At 40.8% G+C, this 18,710-nt stretch overlaps 1 protein-coding gene across 1 annotated transcript in view; it reads left to right on the top strand.

Moving 5' to 3' along the window:
- Positions 1-14,724, top strand: part of PPP1R36 (protein phosphatase 1 regulatory subunit 36) — a 32,062-nt gene extending 17,338 nt beyond the window's left edge. The window contains exons 8-12 of the mRNA XM_041757793.1: positions 3,602-3,736; positions 12,670-12,712; positions 13,221-13,399; positions 13,482-13,673; positions 14,107-14,724. Of these exons, the coding sequence (XP_041613727.1) occupies positions 3,602-3,736; positions 12,670-12,712; positions 13,221-13,399; positions 13,482-13,673; positions 14,107-14,293 (736 nt within the window). The 3' untranslated portion in view covers positions 14,294-14,724. The remainder of the gene's footprint in view (positions 1-3,601; positions 3,737-12,669; positions 12,713-13,220; positions 13,400-13,481; positions 13,674-14,106) is intronic.
- The last annotated feature ends 3,986 nt before the right edge of the window (positions 14,725-18,710 follow it).

The raw sequence follows: 18,710 nt of genomic DNA, 5'->3' as shown, positions 1-18,710 counted from the left end.
CCATCATAATATATCGTATCTGTACTATTTCTGGGCACAGCAGAGCAGCCGGAGATTGTGAAGTGTTGTTTCTATGGTGGCAAGCAAAAGGGCTCAGCCAGCTGGAGGCTCATGAGGTTTAAGGAGTCTTCATCCTCCAAAAGAACTTAGACTTTTGGCAGCACATGAGTTTATATTTTATGTAGCATTTTCTAATTCTGGGGATTAGTGCTAATTTAGCAGACATTTGTTTCATTTCATAATTTATTGGAATATGTAAAGAGAAAAAAGGTTTCTTAGTTGTTTTTGAAACCCACTAAAGCTTATTAGAGCTCAATGGTATAAGGTGGACTTTCTTAGAAGGAATCAGTTACAGAATAAGAGAATAATCCAAGCCTTAAAATGATTGGTGATTCTAAGATACTTAAAATAGTTTTTCACTTTGGGCTTCCAGTAGTCCACTTACTTATTATAATAGAAATAAATATGGATTATATTGAGATATCTGAACTTAAATAACTTTGAGGAAAAAAATCAATTTTAATCAAACAATTGAGGTGTAACAGGGATAATAGTATCTACTTTACAGTGTTCCCATCCAGATTAGATGAGATAGGGCATATTTATCTTAACCCAGAGGTTGCCACTTGAAAGGAAAGCCTACAACCTGTGAGAGGAGAGCTGAGAGGGGTACAGAGGTACCCCTGCTGTGATTTTAGATGATTAAAAGCCCCAATGCCAGATGGAGCCTTACCCCCATTTTACAAATGAAGAAGCTAAGGCTCAGAGAGGTTAAGGAGCTGGCTGGAGGTGACTTGCTTGGTTGGTGGGGGAGCTGAGATGGGAGCCCAGATCTATCTAACTCCCATGCCTACGCCTAAACCACTGTGCAGCATGTCCACCCTTACCAATCAGCGAAACTCTTATTATACAGAATTTCTCCATTTGTATTTAGGATCTGTAGCTTCTGTACGAAGGTAAAATTATGCAGTTTTAAAACATCATATCAGGAGCACCTGGGTGGCTCAGTCAGTTAAGTGTCTGCCTTTGGCTCAGGTCATGATCCTAGGGTTCTGGGATCAAGCCCTGAGTCTCATTGGGCTCCCTGCTCAGTGGGAAGTCTGCTTCTTCCTCTGCTCCCCCCCTCCTACCTCACCCCTCCACTCATTCTCTCTCTCTTGCTATCTCAAATAAATGAAAATCTTTTAAAAAATGTCATAGCATAAGTATTTTTCAAGGTATTACAATCTTCATAGATTATAATTTTTAGTGGGGGCATGATTTCCATCAAGCTAATGTGTGTTATTGACTGATTGACTCATCTATTAAGAAGCAGTATAGTACATATGGTGGTTAAGGGTATGGACTTTGGTTCTGGAATAAATCCTAAGGAGATTCTTATGTTAATAACTGTTGAGTCCTTAAACAGTACCTGGCTGTATTACCACAGCTGGCATTACTACTTTTCCACCTCCATTTTATATAGTTTTGGGAGTTGCCAGTTTTCCTGATAGACAGGTAGGTAATAATTGAATATTATTGAATATTTCATGCATTAGATTTCCCCCTTAATTTTGGATATTTTTTTTAAGAAGGATACATTTCAGGGATCCCTGGGTAGCTCAGCAGTTTAGCGCCTGCCTTCGGCCCAGGGCGTGATCCTGGAGCCACGGGATCGAGTCCTGCATTGGGCTCCCTCAATGGAGCCTGCTTCTCTCTCTGCCTGTGTCTCTCATAAATAAATAAATAAAATCTTTAAAAAAATAAAGTACCTACAATAAAAAATTTAAAAAAAAAAGGAAGGATACATTTCCAGGAGAGATTATTGGGCTCAAATTTATGATCAATTTATGGCACTTGAAATTATTATCAGTTTTTTTTTTTTACCAAAGGATTATACTTGTTTTATTTATTTTTTTAAAGATTTTATTTATTTATTCATGAAAGACACAGAGAGAGAGGTAGAGACACAGGCAGAGGAGAAGCAGGCTCCATGCAGGGAGCCCGACATTGGCCTTGATCCCAGGACTCCAGGATCACACCCTGGGCCAAAGGCAGGCGCTAAACAAACCACTGAGCCACCCAGGGATCCCCAGATTTTACTTGTTTTAAATGCCATTGGGGTGCAGGTAGGTGTAGGTGTTTGGATTATATGAAATATGGACATTTAAAGTTGGAACTCACCTTATTCCAGAAACTCATCTTATCTCAGTGACTCACAAGCCTTCTCACCACATGTGATAACAATTTGTGTTTTGAACTATCTCTATTATCCTTAAACCCCTTCCTCCACAACATATCCTCATGTGGTCTGTCTAGTGGTTAACATCAAAAAGGGCAGTAATTTGTCCCTGTTGTTTAAGAGTGCATTTCATTGGGTTTAAATCTTTTTGAAAATTAAAAGGCAGATAAAAAGCCAGTGACACTTCACTTTTCAATAGCAATCACTGAAATGTATTGTTAACAATATTGTTTCCTACTATATTGTACTGCAAAAACTCTAAAATTAGGCTCCAGATACACTGTAACCTATGAAAAGGCTGTCTTTTTTTTTTTTTTTTGTTTTTTTTTTTGTTTTTTTTTTTTTTTTTTTTAAGGCTGTCTTTTTGGAAAGTTCATTTGCAATTCAATTGGAACTTGGGCAATGTTTGCACAGGGAAGCAAGGTTATTATAATTGATGCCAGGCACGCCGCTGGGTGGCTCCAGGTGGCTCCATCGGTTTAAGCATAGACTTTGGCTCAGGTTGTGATCCCAGGTTCCTGGGATTGAGACTTGCATCAGGCTCCTTGCGTAGTAGAGAGACTGCTTCTCCCTCTCCCTCTGCCTGCTGCTCCCCCTGCTTGTGCGCTCTCTGTGTCAAATAAATGAATGAATAAATATCTTTAAAAAAAAAAAAAAAGGGATCCCTGAGTGGCGCAGCGGTTTGGCGCCTGCCTTTGACCCAGGGCGCGATCCTGGAGACCTGGGATCGAATCCCACGTCGGGCTCCCGGTGCATGGAGCCTGCTTCTCTCTCTGCCTATGTCTCTGCCTCTCTCTCTCTCTCTCTCTCTGTGTGTGTGTGTGACTATCATAAATAAATAAAAATTTAAAAAAAATTAAAAAAAAAAAAAAGATACCAAAGTTCCCAGAGTCGTGGCCCACACATGCTTGTCATCAAACACAGAACTGAGAATAAAGAAGCATTGATTAGTTCAAACATTGAGCCTTCAAACTTAGTAGTAATATCAGAAATTTAGGGGAAGCTGAAGGGGAAGTCTCCATAGCTCTTTTAACAGAACAGCAGGAAAATGGGCTGCTAGGTACCTCAGAAACCAGTATAGGTAATTTGTTAGTTGAGTTGTTCTATATAAATTACGCTGCCTATATGTAAAATGAAGGATACATACTCTAAAGAATATTAAAAAGTGGAAATTCACCATAAACTTGAGATGCTGATTACAATAACTATCAAAGGGCTTGGAGACCCTCCCTCTGCCATAGCTCAAATAAAATAAACAGAAGGATAAGTGAGATGTGTTGACTCACTTGCATTTTTTTCAAAATAGTTTACATTTCTGACTTTTTGCTAATAAATACTGACATTTGCCCAAATTAATCCAAATGATCACTTTCTTTTCAGGGGCCTTGTAGAGAAAAAAGAGATGGAATTGGTTATAAATAAGTTAGAAGCAGCACAGAAATACTTAGCACAGAAGTACTGCATCCTTGTCCTGGGCTTGGCTATGCCTGATAAACATCATATGTGCTGTGGAAAGTAAGTGCACACTTATTTCATGAGATCTTCACTTGTTTATTTTTCATATCCTTAAGACCCTTAAATCTGAATTTTGGTGCCCTTGTGAAAGTTTTCTTTTTTGTTGTACAGAATCAATGGACTCCCGTGAGACTGCCTCAAACACATGTGTCTTGTTTGAGAAAGCCAAGTTTGGGAAGAATCCCAGAATCCACATTGCTTAGGTTTAAAAGACTCTTCTCTAAGGGTATATTGGCTCAGTGGAATCTTGCTCTCAACCTGGAAGTCTTCCTGCTGTAGACCAGGGCCCCGTGGCTACTGCAGGCAGGAGGCCTGGTGATGAGCAGTAGTGAAGGGGACATTGGGTGTGTCCCCTGCCCTTCTGCCTCTCATTTTGCAGCAACAATAGCTGTGGGTACATGCTAGTAAGGTGGGGGTTATATGATGACATTGTTTATGGGGAGATAATCTTTCCCTTAGAATCACAGTTTAGGGGCAGCCCCGGTGGCGCAGCGGTTTAGTGCCGCCTGCAGCCCGGGCTCTGATCCTGGAGGCCCGGAATTGAGTCCCGCAGCCGGCTCACCGCATGGAGCCTGCTTTTCCCTCTGCCTGTGTCTCTGCCTGTCTCTCTCTCTCTCTCTCTCTCTCTCAATGAATAAATAAATAAATAAATCTTAAAAAAAAGAAAAGAATCACAGTTTAGGGCAGCCCCAGTGGCTCAGTCGTTCAGCACCGCCTTCAGCCCAGGGCCTCATCCTGGAGACCAGGAATTGAGTCCCGCATCTGGCTCCCCGCATGGAGCCTGCTTTTCCCTCTGCCTGTGTCTCTGCCTCTCCCTCTCTGTGTGTCTCTCATGAATAAGTAAATAAAATCTTAAAAAAAATAAAGAATGACAGTTTAAATATTACTATAATTTAAATGTAAGTGTCTCATGGGGCATCTGGCTGGCTCAGTAGAGCACCCACCTCTTGATCTCTGGGTTGTGAGTCTGAGTTCCACATTTGGTGTAGAGATTACTTAAAATCTTTTTTTTTAATTGTCTTATCACAGGACAATTTTTTAAAATTGTTTTATCACAATAGGCTCAGGAGCCACACCATGGCCAGAACTCTTATTTTTAACTTTATAGGAAAAAAACAGAATTCACGGTTTCTATCCACATTTTCAAAATACAGGTATTTCTGTATGCTTTATGGTCTATATTTTCTTTGTACTTTATTCTGTTATTCTGTTTACATAATTTCACCTACCACTTTGACTAACAACTATAGTTATTCTATTGTGTAATATACTAGTTTGCTTTACCATCCCTTCTGTGCATGCTTATGTGGTTTCAGTTTTTCTGCTTCATTATATTTCTGCATTGGATATCTTTATATAAATTACTCTATTTGGGCTGCTTACTTATGGCTTATTACCTAAATATATTTACTTAGAAGGCATCAGTAGTTTTCTAGCTCTTGTTACATATTGCCAGATTATTCTCCAAAAAGGTTAAAACATTTTGTATCACATCAGCAGTAAGCATATCTAGCTCTATTAGTTTAATTTTTTTGATAGCTTAAAACTTAAAAAAAAAAAGCTTAAAGCTATTTTATTTGATTTTGAATATTTTTCATGTCTGTGGGGTCTGTGCTCTTTTTCTGTATAAAATAATTTATTGCTTGTTTTTTTATATTAATATTATGAATTATTAAAGTTAATTACTGCCTCTTCTGGTTTTAACCATTATCAGAAAGTGAGTATTTATATAATCTATGTTTCATATAGCAAGACTTGGCCATTTTTTTCTAGTTTTTTGCTTTTGTTTTGATGTTTATGTTTTTGCATATTATGAAAATGTTAAAAATCTATATTTGAATATTTCTACTTTGTTTCTGATGCTATTCAATAGTCATACAAGTTCATCATCAGCTTTACAGTTTCCTCTTCAATGACTGGTAAAATAACTTTTTCTCAGGGGCACCTAGGTGACTTAATTGGTTAAGCGTACTAATCTTGATTTCAGCTCATGTCATGATCTCAGGATTATGAGATCAAGTTCTGTGTTGGGCTCCTAGCTGGGTGTGGAGCCTGCTTGGGATTCTCTCTCCCCTGCTCTGCTCTTCCCCACCCTTAAAAAAATTACTTTTTCTCAATATTACTCAAATTTATTCTGGCTTCAAAGTGTCACTTCAAATTGAGAAAACTAGAATTTGAGGTTTGTATTAGCTCTGGCTGCCATAACAAATTACCAGAGACTGAATGGCTTAAACAGCAGAAATTTATTTTCTCATAGCTCTGAAGCCTGGAAGTGAGAGATCAGGAGGCCAGCATTGTTGAGTTCTGGTGAGGGCTCTCTTCCTGGCTTGCAGAGAGCCGCCTTCTCCCTGGGTCCCTCCATGATGGAAAGAGAAAGCCTTAGTCTATCTTTCTGTTTTGTTTTTGTTTTTAAGATTTTATTTATTTATTTGAGGGAGAACCAAAGCAAGAGAGATAAGAGAGGAGAGGGAGAAACACATTTGCTGGTGAGTGGAGAGCCCCATGTGGGGCTCAATCCCAGGACTTTGAGATCATGACCTGAGCCAAAGGCAGAGGCTTAACCAAATCATCCAGGTGCCCCTCTCTGTTCCTAAAAGGACACTAATCCCATCGTGGTGGCTCCACCCTCATGACCTCATCTGAACCTAATTACCTCCTAAAGGCCCCACCTTAAAATGTTACAACCATGATAGTTGTTAAGGCCTCAACATATGAATTTGGGATGGCTGGAGAGAGGGCCACAAACCTTCTATCCACAACAAGGTAAAAAAACCCTACTCTAAAACAAACAAAACCCGAAAAACACCTACTCTAATAATCATATTGAATAATCAATATGAATAATCATATTGGCAATATCTAATGTTTAATCTTTTTTTTTAAAGATTTTATTTATTCATGAGAGACACACACAGAGAGAGAGAGACAGGCACAGAGACAGGCAGAGGGAGAAGCAGGCTCCATTCCATACAGGGAGCCTGACTCAATCCCAGGTTGCCAGGACCACATCCTGGCCTGAACCGCACTAAACCGCTGAGCCACCCGGGCTACCCTAATGTTTAATCTTTAAAGATTTTTATTTTTAAGTAATCTCTGCACCCAATATGAGGCTTGAATTCACAACCCTGAGATTAAGAGTTGTATGTTTTATGAACTGAGCCAGCCAGGTGCCCCTTAATGTTTAAAAGTACGTGTGCAGAGATGCCTCATGATCTCAGGGTCTGTGGGATCCAGCTACCTTGGGCTCAGCAGGGAGTCTGCTGGAGATTCTTTCCCTTTCTACCTCTTGCTCGTGCACACTCTGTTATTCTCTCTCTCTCTCTCTCAAATAAATAAATCTTTTAAAAATTAAAAAAATAGGGGGATTCCCTGGGTGGCTCAGTGGTTTGGTGTCTGCTTTCGGCCCAGGGCATCATCCTGGAGTCCCGGGAACAAGTCCCACATCAGGCTCCCAGCACAGAGCCTGCTTCTCCCTCTGCCTGTGTCTCTGCCTCTCTCTCTCTCTCTCTCTCTCTCTCATAAATAAATAAAATCTTTTAAAAAATTAAAATAAAAAAATTAAAATAATAAAAAAAATAAAAGCACATGTGCAGTGCAGACTAATTTTGAGATTAAAAATACCCAAACTTGGGATCCCTGGGTGGCGCAGCGGTTTGGCGCCTGCCTTTGGCCCAGGGCGCGATCCTGGAGACCTGGGATCGAATCCCACGTCGGGCTCCCGGTGCATGGAGCCTGCTTCTCCCTCTGCCTGTGTCTCTGACTCTCTCTCTCTCTCTCTCTGTGCCTATCATAAATAAATAAATAGAAAAAAAAATAAAAACTTAAAAAAAAAAAATACCCAAACTAGGGATGCCTGGGTGACTCAGTGGTTGAACATCTGTGTTTGGCTCAGGGTATGATCCCAGAGTCCTGGGATAGAGTCCCACATCAGGCTCCCTGCATAGAGCCTGCTTCTCACTCTGCCTATGTCTCTGCCTCTCTCTCTCTCTGTGTCTTTCATGAGTAAATAAATAAAATCTTTTTAAAAAATACCCAAACTATAAATAATTGTCTCATAACTGAAAAATTTTATTGTATCTTTTAGTTCTCTAGATATAGACCCTCACATTATTATACTTTCATTTTTTTTAAAGATTTTATTTATTTATTCATGAGAGACACACACACAGAGAGAGAGGCAGAGACACAGGCAGAGGGAGAAGCAGGCTCCATGCAAGGAGCCCAACATGGGACTCAATCCCGGGTCCCCAGGATCGCACCCTGGGCTGCAGGCAGCGCTAAACTGCTGCGCCACCGGGGCTGCCCACATTATTATACTTTTAATGGTAAATTTTTATTACAATGTAATTTTTATACAAATTTTTAAAGAACTCTGTTTGAAAGATACTGACTGCTTCAGTTTAGCACTGGCTCATCTCCAAGAGGTGCTGGTCTTTTTTGCTGTTGTATGCAACATCACAAGCTTTTCTCCTGCCTATTGGAAAATAGTTTGGAAAAGAATGGGTTTAGAGCTCACCACCCACCATTCACATAACAAATTCCATTCAGGTCAAAAAAGCCAAACAAAGCATATCAAGGAAAACAGATTACAGCATGTTTTGCCAATAAAAGTTGTTAATTGGCCATGGGTGTTGATTATGTTCTTGAATGGAGTTTATATTGTTCTTTTGGCTATTTTTTATCTAGAAGATGAGGACAGTTTTGCCAGTTATGTGATTACCTGATTCTAACATATCATTATTTTACTTAATGTGAGTAAGCTAATGTTCTCATGAGAACATTCTTGTGTATTTTCTGACTTTTCTCTCTAATATATGTATGCTTAATATTGGACTAGGACACCTTATGTTATTTGTCTCTAGATTTAAATTAGAGATTTCAGAAGACCCAGCAATTTGGGGGCTGTTAATTTAGCGCTTTCATGTTTCTTGAGAAGTAGGAGGACATGCTTTTCTATTCTAAATACATCTGTAAGATACTAATATTGTAAAGCTTTGGCACAATTTTGATGAACGCGTTCAAGTAAAAGATCTCTGTGTTTTCCAAAATAGATAAGAAACCCCCTTGATGGCACTTGCCATTGAATTAGATCTATTTTTTGGTTACAGCCAATTCAGGCTCCACCCCCACCTCTACTCTAGGATTTCTACCCTCTTCTTTGCTCTCAATGCTAGCTGTCACCTGATGGGGACCAGAAAAGCTGGCATGGGGATGACCATACAGAGAAAAGGATCTCTTTGAAGCTCAGATTTATAAATCATCCTTAAACCCCATTTCCCACCCCCACCCTCCCAGTCCCAATCAATGATACCTCTTTCCCGGCCCCCAAACACTTTCCTTTGATAGTCTCTTCCTTTGTGCAGAGTAGGCCTTGACCTTCATTTAAACCTGATTTAAGGGCAGCCCGGGTGGCTCAGCAGTTTAGCGCCACCTTCAGCCCAGGGCCTGATCCTGGAGACCAGGGATTGAGCCCCATGTGCTGCTCCCAGCATGGAGCCTGCTTCTCCCTCTGCCTGTGTCTCTGCCTCTCTCTCTCTCTCTCTCTCTGTGTCTCTCATAAATAAATAAAATAAAATCTTAAAAAAAAAAAACTGATTTAAGGAACACTACCTTTTTTCCCTTCAGGAGCAGGATCCTATGGGCCTGGCCCTAGGCATTTTCTCCCCCCAGGAATGACTAAAATATGATACACTTTCTTTGTGTTGATTTAGAGCTAAGATCTAATGTAGCAAGAAGGAATAAGAAAGCATTGCAACAGGCCACCAAAAATCTCTGGGTTTACCACCAGACTGGCTTCCCCCCTTTTCTTTAGAGTTTGCCCTCACAAGTGAAATGTACAGCATTTTTGCTGACTAGCATGGTAGCCACTTGCCACATGTGGCTATTGAGCACTTGGAATGTAGCTGGCCCATATTTAAATGTGCTATAAATGTAAAATATACACTATACAAACAACCTTACCAAATTCAACCAAATGAATAAAATATGTCATTAATCAACCAAATGACATATTTTATTCAACCAAATGAATAAAATATGTCATTAAGAATTCTAAAATATTGATTACATATTAAAATGATAATATTTCAGGGTTTGGATGCAATAAATATTAAAATTAATTTTGCCAGTTTCTTTTTACTGTGGCTATCAGAAATTTTTAAATTACGTTTCTATTAAATTTCTATTGGATTTTGCTATTATAAAGCCTGTTTCAATTTGTGGAGGATATGGAGTGTTTAAATTTGTTATTTATGCTCTGTAAAATTTTAAATTTATAATCAGTTAATAATTATGATGTACTTAATTTAAAAATTATACAATAAATTTAAAAAGAAGACAAATGATCCAGAATTCACCAAGAGATGAATTTAAACTAGGAGTTAAACTAGGAGTTTTCCAAACGTGCTCATTCTCTGCCTCCATTTCCTGGACTCATTTCAGGTTCACATGTGCAGCTAAGTCAGAATGGTAAGAAGAAATCCACTACATTCTGTACTTGATTTCTGTGGGATAGGCTCCATCAATTTGCTTTGGACTTTAAGGGGAGAAAGAAGTCCCAGTTTTATGGCAACTTGAGGGGGAGGGGAAGAGGTTCATGGTAGCTTCTCTTCTAATGTTTAAAAAGAGAAGAAGAGGGGCATCTAACTGGCTCAGTCAGAAGAGCATGCAACTCTTGATCTCAAGGTCATGAGTTGAAGCCCCATGTTAGGTGTAGAGATTACTTAGGAGAGAGAGAGGAGTGCCCGGGTGGCTTAGTCGGTTATGCATCTGACTCGATTTCGGCTCAGATTATAATGTCAGGATCGTGAGATCAAGCCCCACATGGGGCTTTGCACTGGGCATGGAGCTTGCTTAAAATTCTTTCTCCCCTTCTCCCTCTGCTTACCCATACCCCTGTGCATTTGCTCACTACCTGTCTCTAAAAAAAGAGAGAGGGCAGCCCCTGTGGCGCAGCATTTTAGCGCCTCCTGCAGCCTGGGGTGTGATCCTGGAGACCCAGGATCTAGTCCCACGTTGGGCTTCCTGTATGGAGCTTGCTTCTCCCTCTGCCTGTGTCTCTGCCCCTCTCTCTCTGTCTCTTTGAATAAATAAAATCTTAAAAAAAAATAGAGAGAGAAGAAGAGGAGAAAGTGTGTGTTTCGCGCACACTTTGTCATTTCAAAACCTCACTAAGATGGTGGTAGTTTGGGTTGTACAAACATATGTGCTGCTCTAAATCTCCCAGAAGGCAGGCTGACTTGATATTCCAAAAACTGAGGTGTTTTTTTTTTTTTTAAAGATTTTATTTATTTATTTATGAGAGACACACACAGAGAGAGAGAGGCAGAGGGAGAAGCAGGCTCCATGCAGGGAGCCCAATGTGGGACTCGATCCGGGTCTCCAGGATCATGCCCTGGGCTGAAGGCAGTGCTAAACCACTGAGCCACCTGGGCTGCCCAAAAACTTAGCTTAGTTGGTTTTTGCTTCAGCTTGGTGGGTCTGCATGGTGTCTGGTGTCAGCTGGCAGATGCCGTGGAAGGGTGGAAATGCCATATAAGTACTCCCATCAGGTGGATCCTTCAGGTGGCACAGAAGGATGCTGAGGCTTGTCTTGAAAGCCTCTGCTGGGCTCTGTAGTTTAATGTTTTCAAGTCTGCAAAATAATCTAAAGGAAAATCTGATTTCCCTAGCATTCAGGTGTCAGGGACAAATGTGGAGATCTGACAGGCCCCAGTTTTAGTACAGACTGTTCCTAATTAAAGGTGTCTTTGGACTTCAGTCTCAGCTGTAAAGTTGACTACATCATAGAGATCTTATGAGGACTAAAATGATAATGTAAAGGGCTTAGCATAGAACTTGGCATTATAGTCTGTACTTAGTAAATGTGCACTGTAATTATTGCCTGCCTTCTTTATTGAAGACTTGCACATGAGAAAACCAGTGTATGAATAAAGAGGCTGTAAGAGGGGAGGAATCTGCCCCGGTAAAAGTTTAACTAATACTTCAGTGTTTCCTCCAAATAGAGGGCTAGTTTGGGCCCACACGGATCATGAAGTCCCTTTGAGAAGGCTGGAGGTCCCGAGGGGTTTGGGTCATCTTCCCCAGACCACTGCAGTTCAGGATTGTTCATGAAAGCCTGATATAGCAAGGCCAATCCTGGGAGACTGCTACTCGGAGGAAGTCCCAGGCAAAACCAGAAGCAAATTCAGAATCAGTCTCGGAGTGCCTGGGTCTTGCTTTGGCCCCTTGAGTGATCAAGTGATTGCAGGTGCACAGCCCTCTCCATCAGTTCTCAAGTCCTCCACAGGCCATGCTTGCTCTCTTTGGGCTGGGAATCAGAATTAGAATGGCTTGTGTTGGGGAGGGAGGCCAAGTTTAGTAAGCATGCCCGTGCTGGTACAGTAACCTTAACACTGAATTCATGTTGCAAGGACTCCTGAGCAGATGCCTGCCTTTAAGTGACAAGGCTCAGTATATATACCGCATCTAAAAGGAAGAGCACACTACTGTCTCCAGTCAACTGAAGATTTTATTTAAAGATGTTTTTGATCTTTTTAAGATGTGTATTCTTTGTCTTTCTCTCCATTTTAGACTTCTTAGTTCTCTGTTTCCTACCCCGTGTTACCTCTTTACCACCTTTCCATTCCCCTTCTTCCCCAATACTCACATCACCAAAAACATTCATAAGAATACATTTCCTGCTAACTTGTGTATCCTGAATTTATTAACTTTTGACCAAACACTCTAGGAGTTTTGATCTGGATAACCTAAGAAGCTGAAGAAAAAGATATTGGGACTCATCACTGTCTTTTGATAGCATTTATGTGGCCAAATAGCCGTGGGGCCACAGGCAATGATCCTGCCAAGAGACCTTTTAAAGATAGAGGGTTGTGTAGATCACTGAAAGGTTGAAGTTGCCTTCAACCTATAGCTGTGAATTTATTATATTGCAGGGAGAAAATCTCAGATACACAAAAAGACTGGAAATTCTTTGAGGTAAGTCACTTATATTTTGGGGCTTTTTCTCTTTCGTATGAAACATGAAGTAGGAGGCACCTGGGTGGCTCAGTGGTTGAGTATCTGCCTTTGGCTCAGGTCATGATCCCGGGGTCCTGGAATCAAGTTCTGCATCAGGCTCTCCACAAGGAGCCTGCTTCTCCCTCTGCCTATGTCTCTGCCTCTCTCTGTGTCTCTCATGAATAAATAAATAAGATCTTTTAAAAAAAATGAAGTATACCAATAACCAATATCCATTTGTCAGGCACTTATTTTTATTGAATATCTTTTCTTAAAAAGGATGCTAACAAGCTATATGCCATATAGTAAACTTCTGGTCTTACCTTCCTCCTGCAAAGGTGACTACATGTGTAATTTCCCACAGCTTTTCAGGAATGTGGAGAAATGGGGTCATCTGGGTTTGGGTCTGCTTAGCGGTGTTACAGAGATAGGTGGGAGCTTTTACTCCCATAGCTGGGTCGTGACTGTTGTCTGTTTCCTGTTGTAGTCCTTTTATACTTTCTGTACGTATGTAGCTTGGATTGTCTTCCGACGTCAACACTTCACAGAGATTGAGGAGGAAATAGGGAGGCTCTTTCGTACCAATTTGTTCAACATTCCTCGGAGGAAGCGTGAAGATGAAGAATCAGGAGGGGAAAAGAAACGCATGACTCTTGTACAATTCAGGTATGACCTTTTGACTTTCCAAAGCTCAAGGACATTTTTGAAAACAGGATGATGTAACCTAAATCACCTCTCCCCACCCCAGGAGAATGATGGCAAAACGCCCAGCGATTAAAAAAGCCATTCACATGCGCTCTCCAGTCATGTCTACTCTGCTGCCATCTCTCAGAGAAAAAGCTCAGGATATCTTTGAGAAAAAGAATCATCAAGTAGGCATCAAATTCCCAGCACAGATGCAAGAGCACATGGAAAGTCTGGACTCTGTGCCTATGCCAACGTAAGTGGCCCAAGGAGAGAGAAAGGAGAACCTCAAGTCATGTCCTACGTTGGGCTAGGTGGGCCAGGGGCTCAGACACCGTGCTCTGTCCAAAAAGTTGAACAAAGATGAAAGCTTTCTTCTTACCCACCCCCTCTCCTCCCCACTGTTTCCTTCCCCAAGCAGTTCTTGGTATACCCATCTAGACTAGAAAACATTGCTAGACAAATATGCTAGATTTCAAAAGTTCTAATTTGGATGAGGGAGTAGCTGACTTTATAAGGCTGAGGTTTCTTCATTAGAAGAACCATCTCTGGGAAATGTGGGAAGGGCTAGTACAAAATCTTACTGTGGGCTGAGTTTCTGGACCAAAGCTACACACACACACAAGTACAACTATACACCTTTTTCTTTGGCCTCACTGCTTCAGCTCTACCAATAATTCTTTTCACAGAGTTGGCATCCTGGGGGAGCCTCGATGTCTGTTCAGCCCCCATACCCTTCTTCCTCTTGATCTGGAAGAAAACATGAAATCAGATGGGAGACATTCTTCCCTGATCGAAAAAAATAACATGAAAATCCAAGATACACTGAACTTAGCCATGAGAACACTATCCTCTCAAACAACATTCCCTAAATAATCGGGTACCTTCCATTTCTGTAATTAAGTTCCTATATTTGAAGTAAACTACTTTGACTTAATCACTTTATATAGGACTAATATTTATTATTGTTAAACTTTTTAAGTTGTTCAAATTATTTTGTTAAAAGTGGAATAGTAAACAAGGAATCCCAGAAAGCTCTTGAAAAGCTCATTTTCCTGTATTGACTAGTTTGTTTTGTTATTATATATTTACTTCCTTGGCTTCTATGTGACTGTTTAGAGTAATGTATTAGAATATTTAGCCAATATTCTAGTGGACTAGTGAAGAAACATCCTGTGTATTTGTTTCTAAGCTCATTTTTACCATATGAGAGAGTATCTTTGGTACATTTGAAAACTAAATTTTATAAAAAGAGAAATTAAAATGTTTTAAAAATGAAACTTCCTGGGGCAGCCCTGGGTGGCTCAGGGGTTTGGCGCCTGCCTTTGGCCTAGGGCACGATCCTGGAGTCCTGGGATCGAGTCCTGCGTTGGGCTCCCTGCATGGAGCCTGCTTCTCCCTCTGCCTGTATCTCTCTCTCTCTCTCTCTGTCTATCATGAATAAATAAATAAAATCTTGAGAAACATAGGAGATTGAGATAAATAAAATACGCACCTGCTTACAAGACAATATTGAATGTGTTGGAGGCCATAAAAGGGGTAAAAACCAAGTGCCTTAAGAGGACAGAGCAGAAGAGCAATCACTTCTAGGGGGACCAGGGGCACTTTAACTAGAATTCTGCTTTGCTTGGATTGGTTGGCACTAAAGGGGGACTTCCAGTCAGAGGGAGAACATGTGCAAAGGCCCAGAGATGAAAAAATGTGCCCTATGACTGAGTAAAGGCAGGAGCATGGCGCCTGCAAAGGGAACGGTGGAGGAGCAGGCTGGAAAGGACAGCTCAATGTCCAGCTAGGGAGGGAGTTGGATGTTATTTGGCAGGTGGTGATGATTAAGAATCATTGAGGAAGGGTGCCTGGGTGGTTCAGTTGGTTAAGTGTCTGCCTTTCAGCTCAGGTCATGATCTCAGGGTCCTGGGATTGAGTCTCACATTGGGCACCCTGCTCAGTGGAGAGTCTGCTTCTCCCTCTCCCTCTGCCCCTCAGCTCACTTGTGCACACGCTCTCTCAAATAAAATCTTAAAAAAAAAAAAGAATCACTAAGGAAACCACTCCACTACGTGGAATACAGAGCTGCTGATTATATATTGTTATTATTTTAAAAGAGTTTAACCAGCTAAAGCAACTGGACTGAATTAACCTTTCTGTTAATTCTGTGGTCACAGATTTATCCTCAGGTTTCAAAATCCTCGTTTTAGCCTTTAGCTAAAAGCTCATTCATTTCAGAGAGAAAACTGGACACTCTCCCCAGATTTAACAACAGAAGTAGAGGAACACCAGCTCCAGCCTATTGATAATGTGGGGCAGCTTCTGTTAAACATACTCTCCATCTTCACGCTGTCATCCTTTACCATCCAAGTCAATTCCTATAACAACCTCCATTAAAACTGCAAAGTTATGGGGCGCCTGGTTGGCTCAGTTGGTTAAGCATTTGACTCTTGATTTCAGTTCAGGTCATGATCTCAGGATTGTGGGGTCCAGCCCCACATCAGGCTCTTCACTCAGCAGGGAGTCTACTGGAGATTCTCTCTCTCCCTCTGCCCCTCCCCCTGCACATGCTATCTCCTTCTCCCTCTCTCTAAAATAAATAAATCTTAAAAAAAAAAAAAAAAACCTGCAAAGTTCTTATTAAAATCATGGACCATGAGCTAACCTTTGTTGGACTTTTAACTTATTAGAGAATTTGGTTATAATGCATCTGTCACGAAAATTTCTATCTAGAATATGTTGACATGGTTTTAGCTTTTATTTTTTGATATTTTAAAATAAAGGTTGAGAATTACAAGACTTTTGTAACTACTAAGGCACTGGGCTTTTCTCTACCTCCTTTGTGAACGGTGAGGCTTTGGTTTACTTCATTTACTAATTCCTTCATTTGTTTATTCACTCTTTCATTCCATAATTAGTATATCTGCACTGTGTGCTGAGCACTGTGTTTGGTGCTAGGAATTCAGTGTAGAAAAAACACAACCAGCTCTGATTTGGAAGTGACAAGTCTTAGGGAGAGACAGACAGGAAACAAAGACCTAGATATTTTTTATTTTTTTTAAACTATTTTTTTTTAATTTTTATTTATTTATGATAGTCATACAGAGAGAGAGAGAGAGGCAGAGACACAGGCAGAGGGAGAAGCAGGCTCCATACACCAGGAGCCTGATGTGGGATTCGATCCCGGGTCTCCAGGATCGCGCCCTGGGCCAAAGGCAGGCGCCAAACCGCTGCGCCACCCAGGGATCCCGCAAAGACCTAGATAATGAGCTAATTGCAGTGGTGACGAATGCTGCATAAGAAGAGAATGCCAACAGAGTGCAACTAGAGACTTGCTGGGATGTACAGGATAGGCAGGTAAAGAAGAGTTTATCCCTAAGGAAGTGACATTTAAATCTGAGACTTGAGGGGTGCCTGACTGGCTTAGTATTTAGAGCCTGTGACTCTTGATCTCATGGTTGTGACTTCGAGCCCCACATTGGTTGTAATGATTACTTTAAAAAATAAAATCCTAGGGACGCCTGGGTGGCTCAGTGGTTGAGCATCTGCCTTTGGCTCAGGTTGTGATGCTGGGGTCCTGGGATCAAGTCCCGCATCAGGCTCCCTGCGGGGAGCCTGCTTCTCCCTCTGCCTGTGTCTCTGCCTCTCTCTCTCTCTGTGTCTTTCATGAATAAATAAACAAAAATCTTTTTAAAAATTTAAAAAAGGGACGCCTTGGTGGCTCAGTGGTTGAGCGTCTGCCTTTGGCTCAGTGCGGGGTCCAGGGATTGAGTCCCACATTGGGCTCCCAGCTTGGAGCCTGCTTCTCCCTCTGACTGTGTCTCTGCCTCTCTCTCTCTCTCTCTCTCTGTGTGTGTGTCTCTCATGAATAAATAAATAAAATCTTAAATCTTAAAAGAAATTTTAAAAATAGCGGTGCCTAGGTGGCTACGTCAATTAAGCATCTGACTCTTGATCTCTGCTCAGGTCTTGATCTCAGGGTTTTGAGTTCCAGGCTTCACATTGGGCTCCATGCTAGGCATGGAGCTACTTAAAAATGAATGAATGAATGAATGAATAAATAAGTAAATCTGAGACTTGACACATGGGATTAAAGTGGCAGGAAGTGATAAGGGGAATACTCCTAACTATTAGTTATCTATTTCTATGAAACACCTTATCCCCAAACAGTGACTTAAAACAGTAACATTTATTATCTCGCAGTTTCTGTGGGTCAGGCATGTGGGTGCAGCTTAGCTTGAATCTTCCAACTCCTGGTCTCTCAAAAAGTTTTCAACCAGTGTGTCAACCAGGGCTGAAGTCATCTGAAGGCTCAACTGGGGTTTGATCTGCTTCCAGTATGACTCATAAGCCTGTGCTTTATGAGCCTGTGCCTCAGTAGCTGATAATATATCAGTAGGCTTCATCAGAGTGAACAAGTAAGAAAGGAAGAGAAAGTGTGCAAGACAGAGGTTAGTCATTTACCTAGCATTGGAACTTCCATTCCATCAGTCTGCTGTATTCTGTCCTTTAGAAGCAAGTCACAAGGTTCAATGGGAGGAGACTATACAGGGTCATGAATATGAAGTGAGGATCACTGGGGGCCATCTTAAAAGTCAGCCTGCCACACTGGCTATGAAAGTCTTGAGGCTGGAAGCAAAGCCTTTTCAAGTTGCTGAGATAAAGCTTTTGTGGGTATAGAGAGAAAAGATAGAAGAATGAGAAGTAGCAAGAGAATAGGCACAAGCTTATCGTGGAAGGTTCTGTAAGTGTACTAAGGATACACTTAAGAACAATGAGGGTTGTTGCAATGTGATTATGTGGTTTATGGCTTGCACAAAGGCATCAGTCAAAGGGATGGATGGGGGCTGAAATCCAAATACACATCCTTACTTGCCACTAGTTCTTTCCAGAGAGAGTCTCTTCTAGTAATTTACAAAGCAACAGACTTAAATGGGTACCCTTTGATGTTTTTTAAGCAGGTGAAGATTTTTTGTTTTCGTTTTTGGGTTGGTGTGTGTGTGTGTGTGTTTAATATTTGGCAATTAAGTGAATGAAAAGACAAGCTACCAATTAGGAGAAAATATCTGCAAAACTCATATCTGACAGAGGATTTGAATGCAAAATATACAAAAAACTCTTAAAAATCAACAAGAAGAAAACAATCCAATTTAAAAATGGGCAAAAACTTTTCATAAGAAGATATCTTACCAAAGAAAATATACACACAAAAAAGCATATGAAGAGATGTTCGCAATCATTAGAGAAGACAAATTTAAAAAGTTATGAGATGTCACTACAATGCCTATTAGCCATGGCTAAAGTCCAA

This window comes from Vulpes lagopus, chromosome 6 (genome assembly GCF_018345385.1).
Source record: "Vulpes lagopus strain Blue_001 chromosome 6, ASM1834538v1, whole genome shotgun sequence".
Taxonomy (NCBI): Eukaryota; Metazoa; Chordata; class Mammalia; order Carnivora; family Canidae; genus Vulpes; species Vulpes lagopus.
The sequence above is the reverse complement of the archived record's forward strand: the minus strand, read 5'-3'. Positions and strand labels throughout refer to the sequence as shown.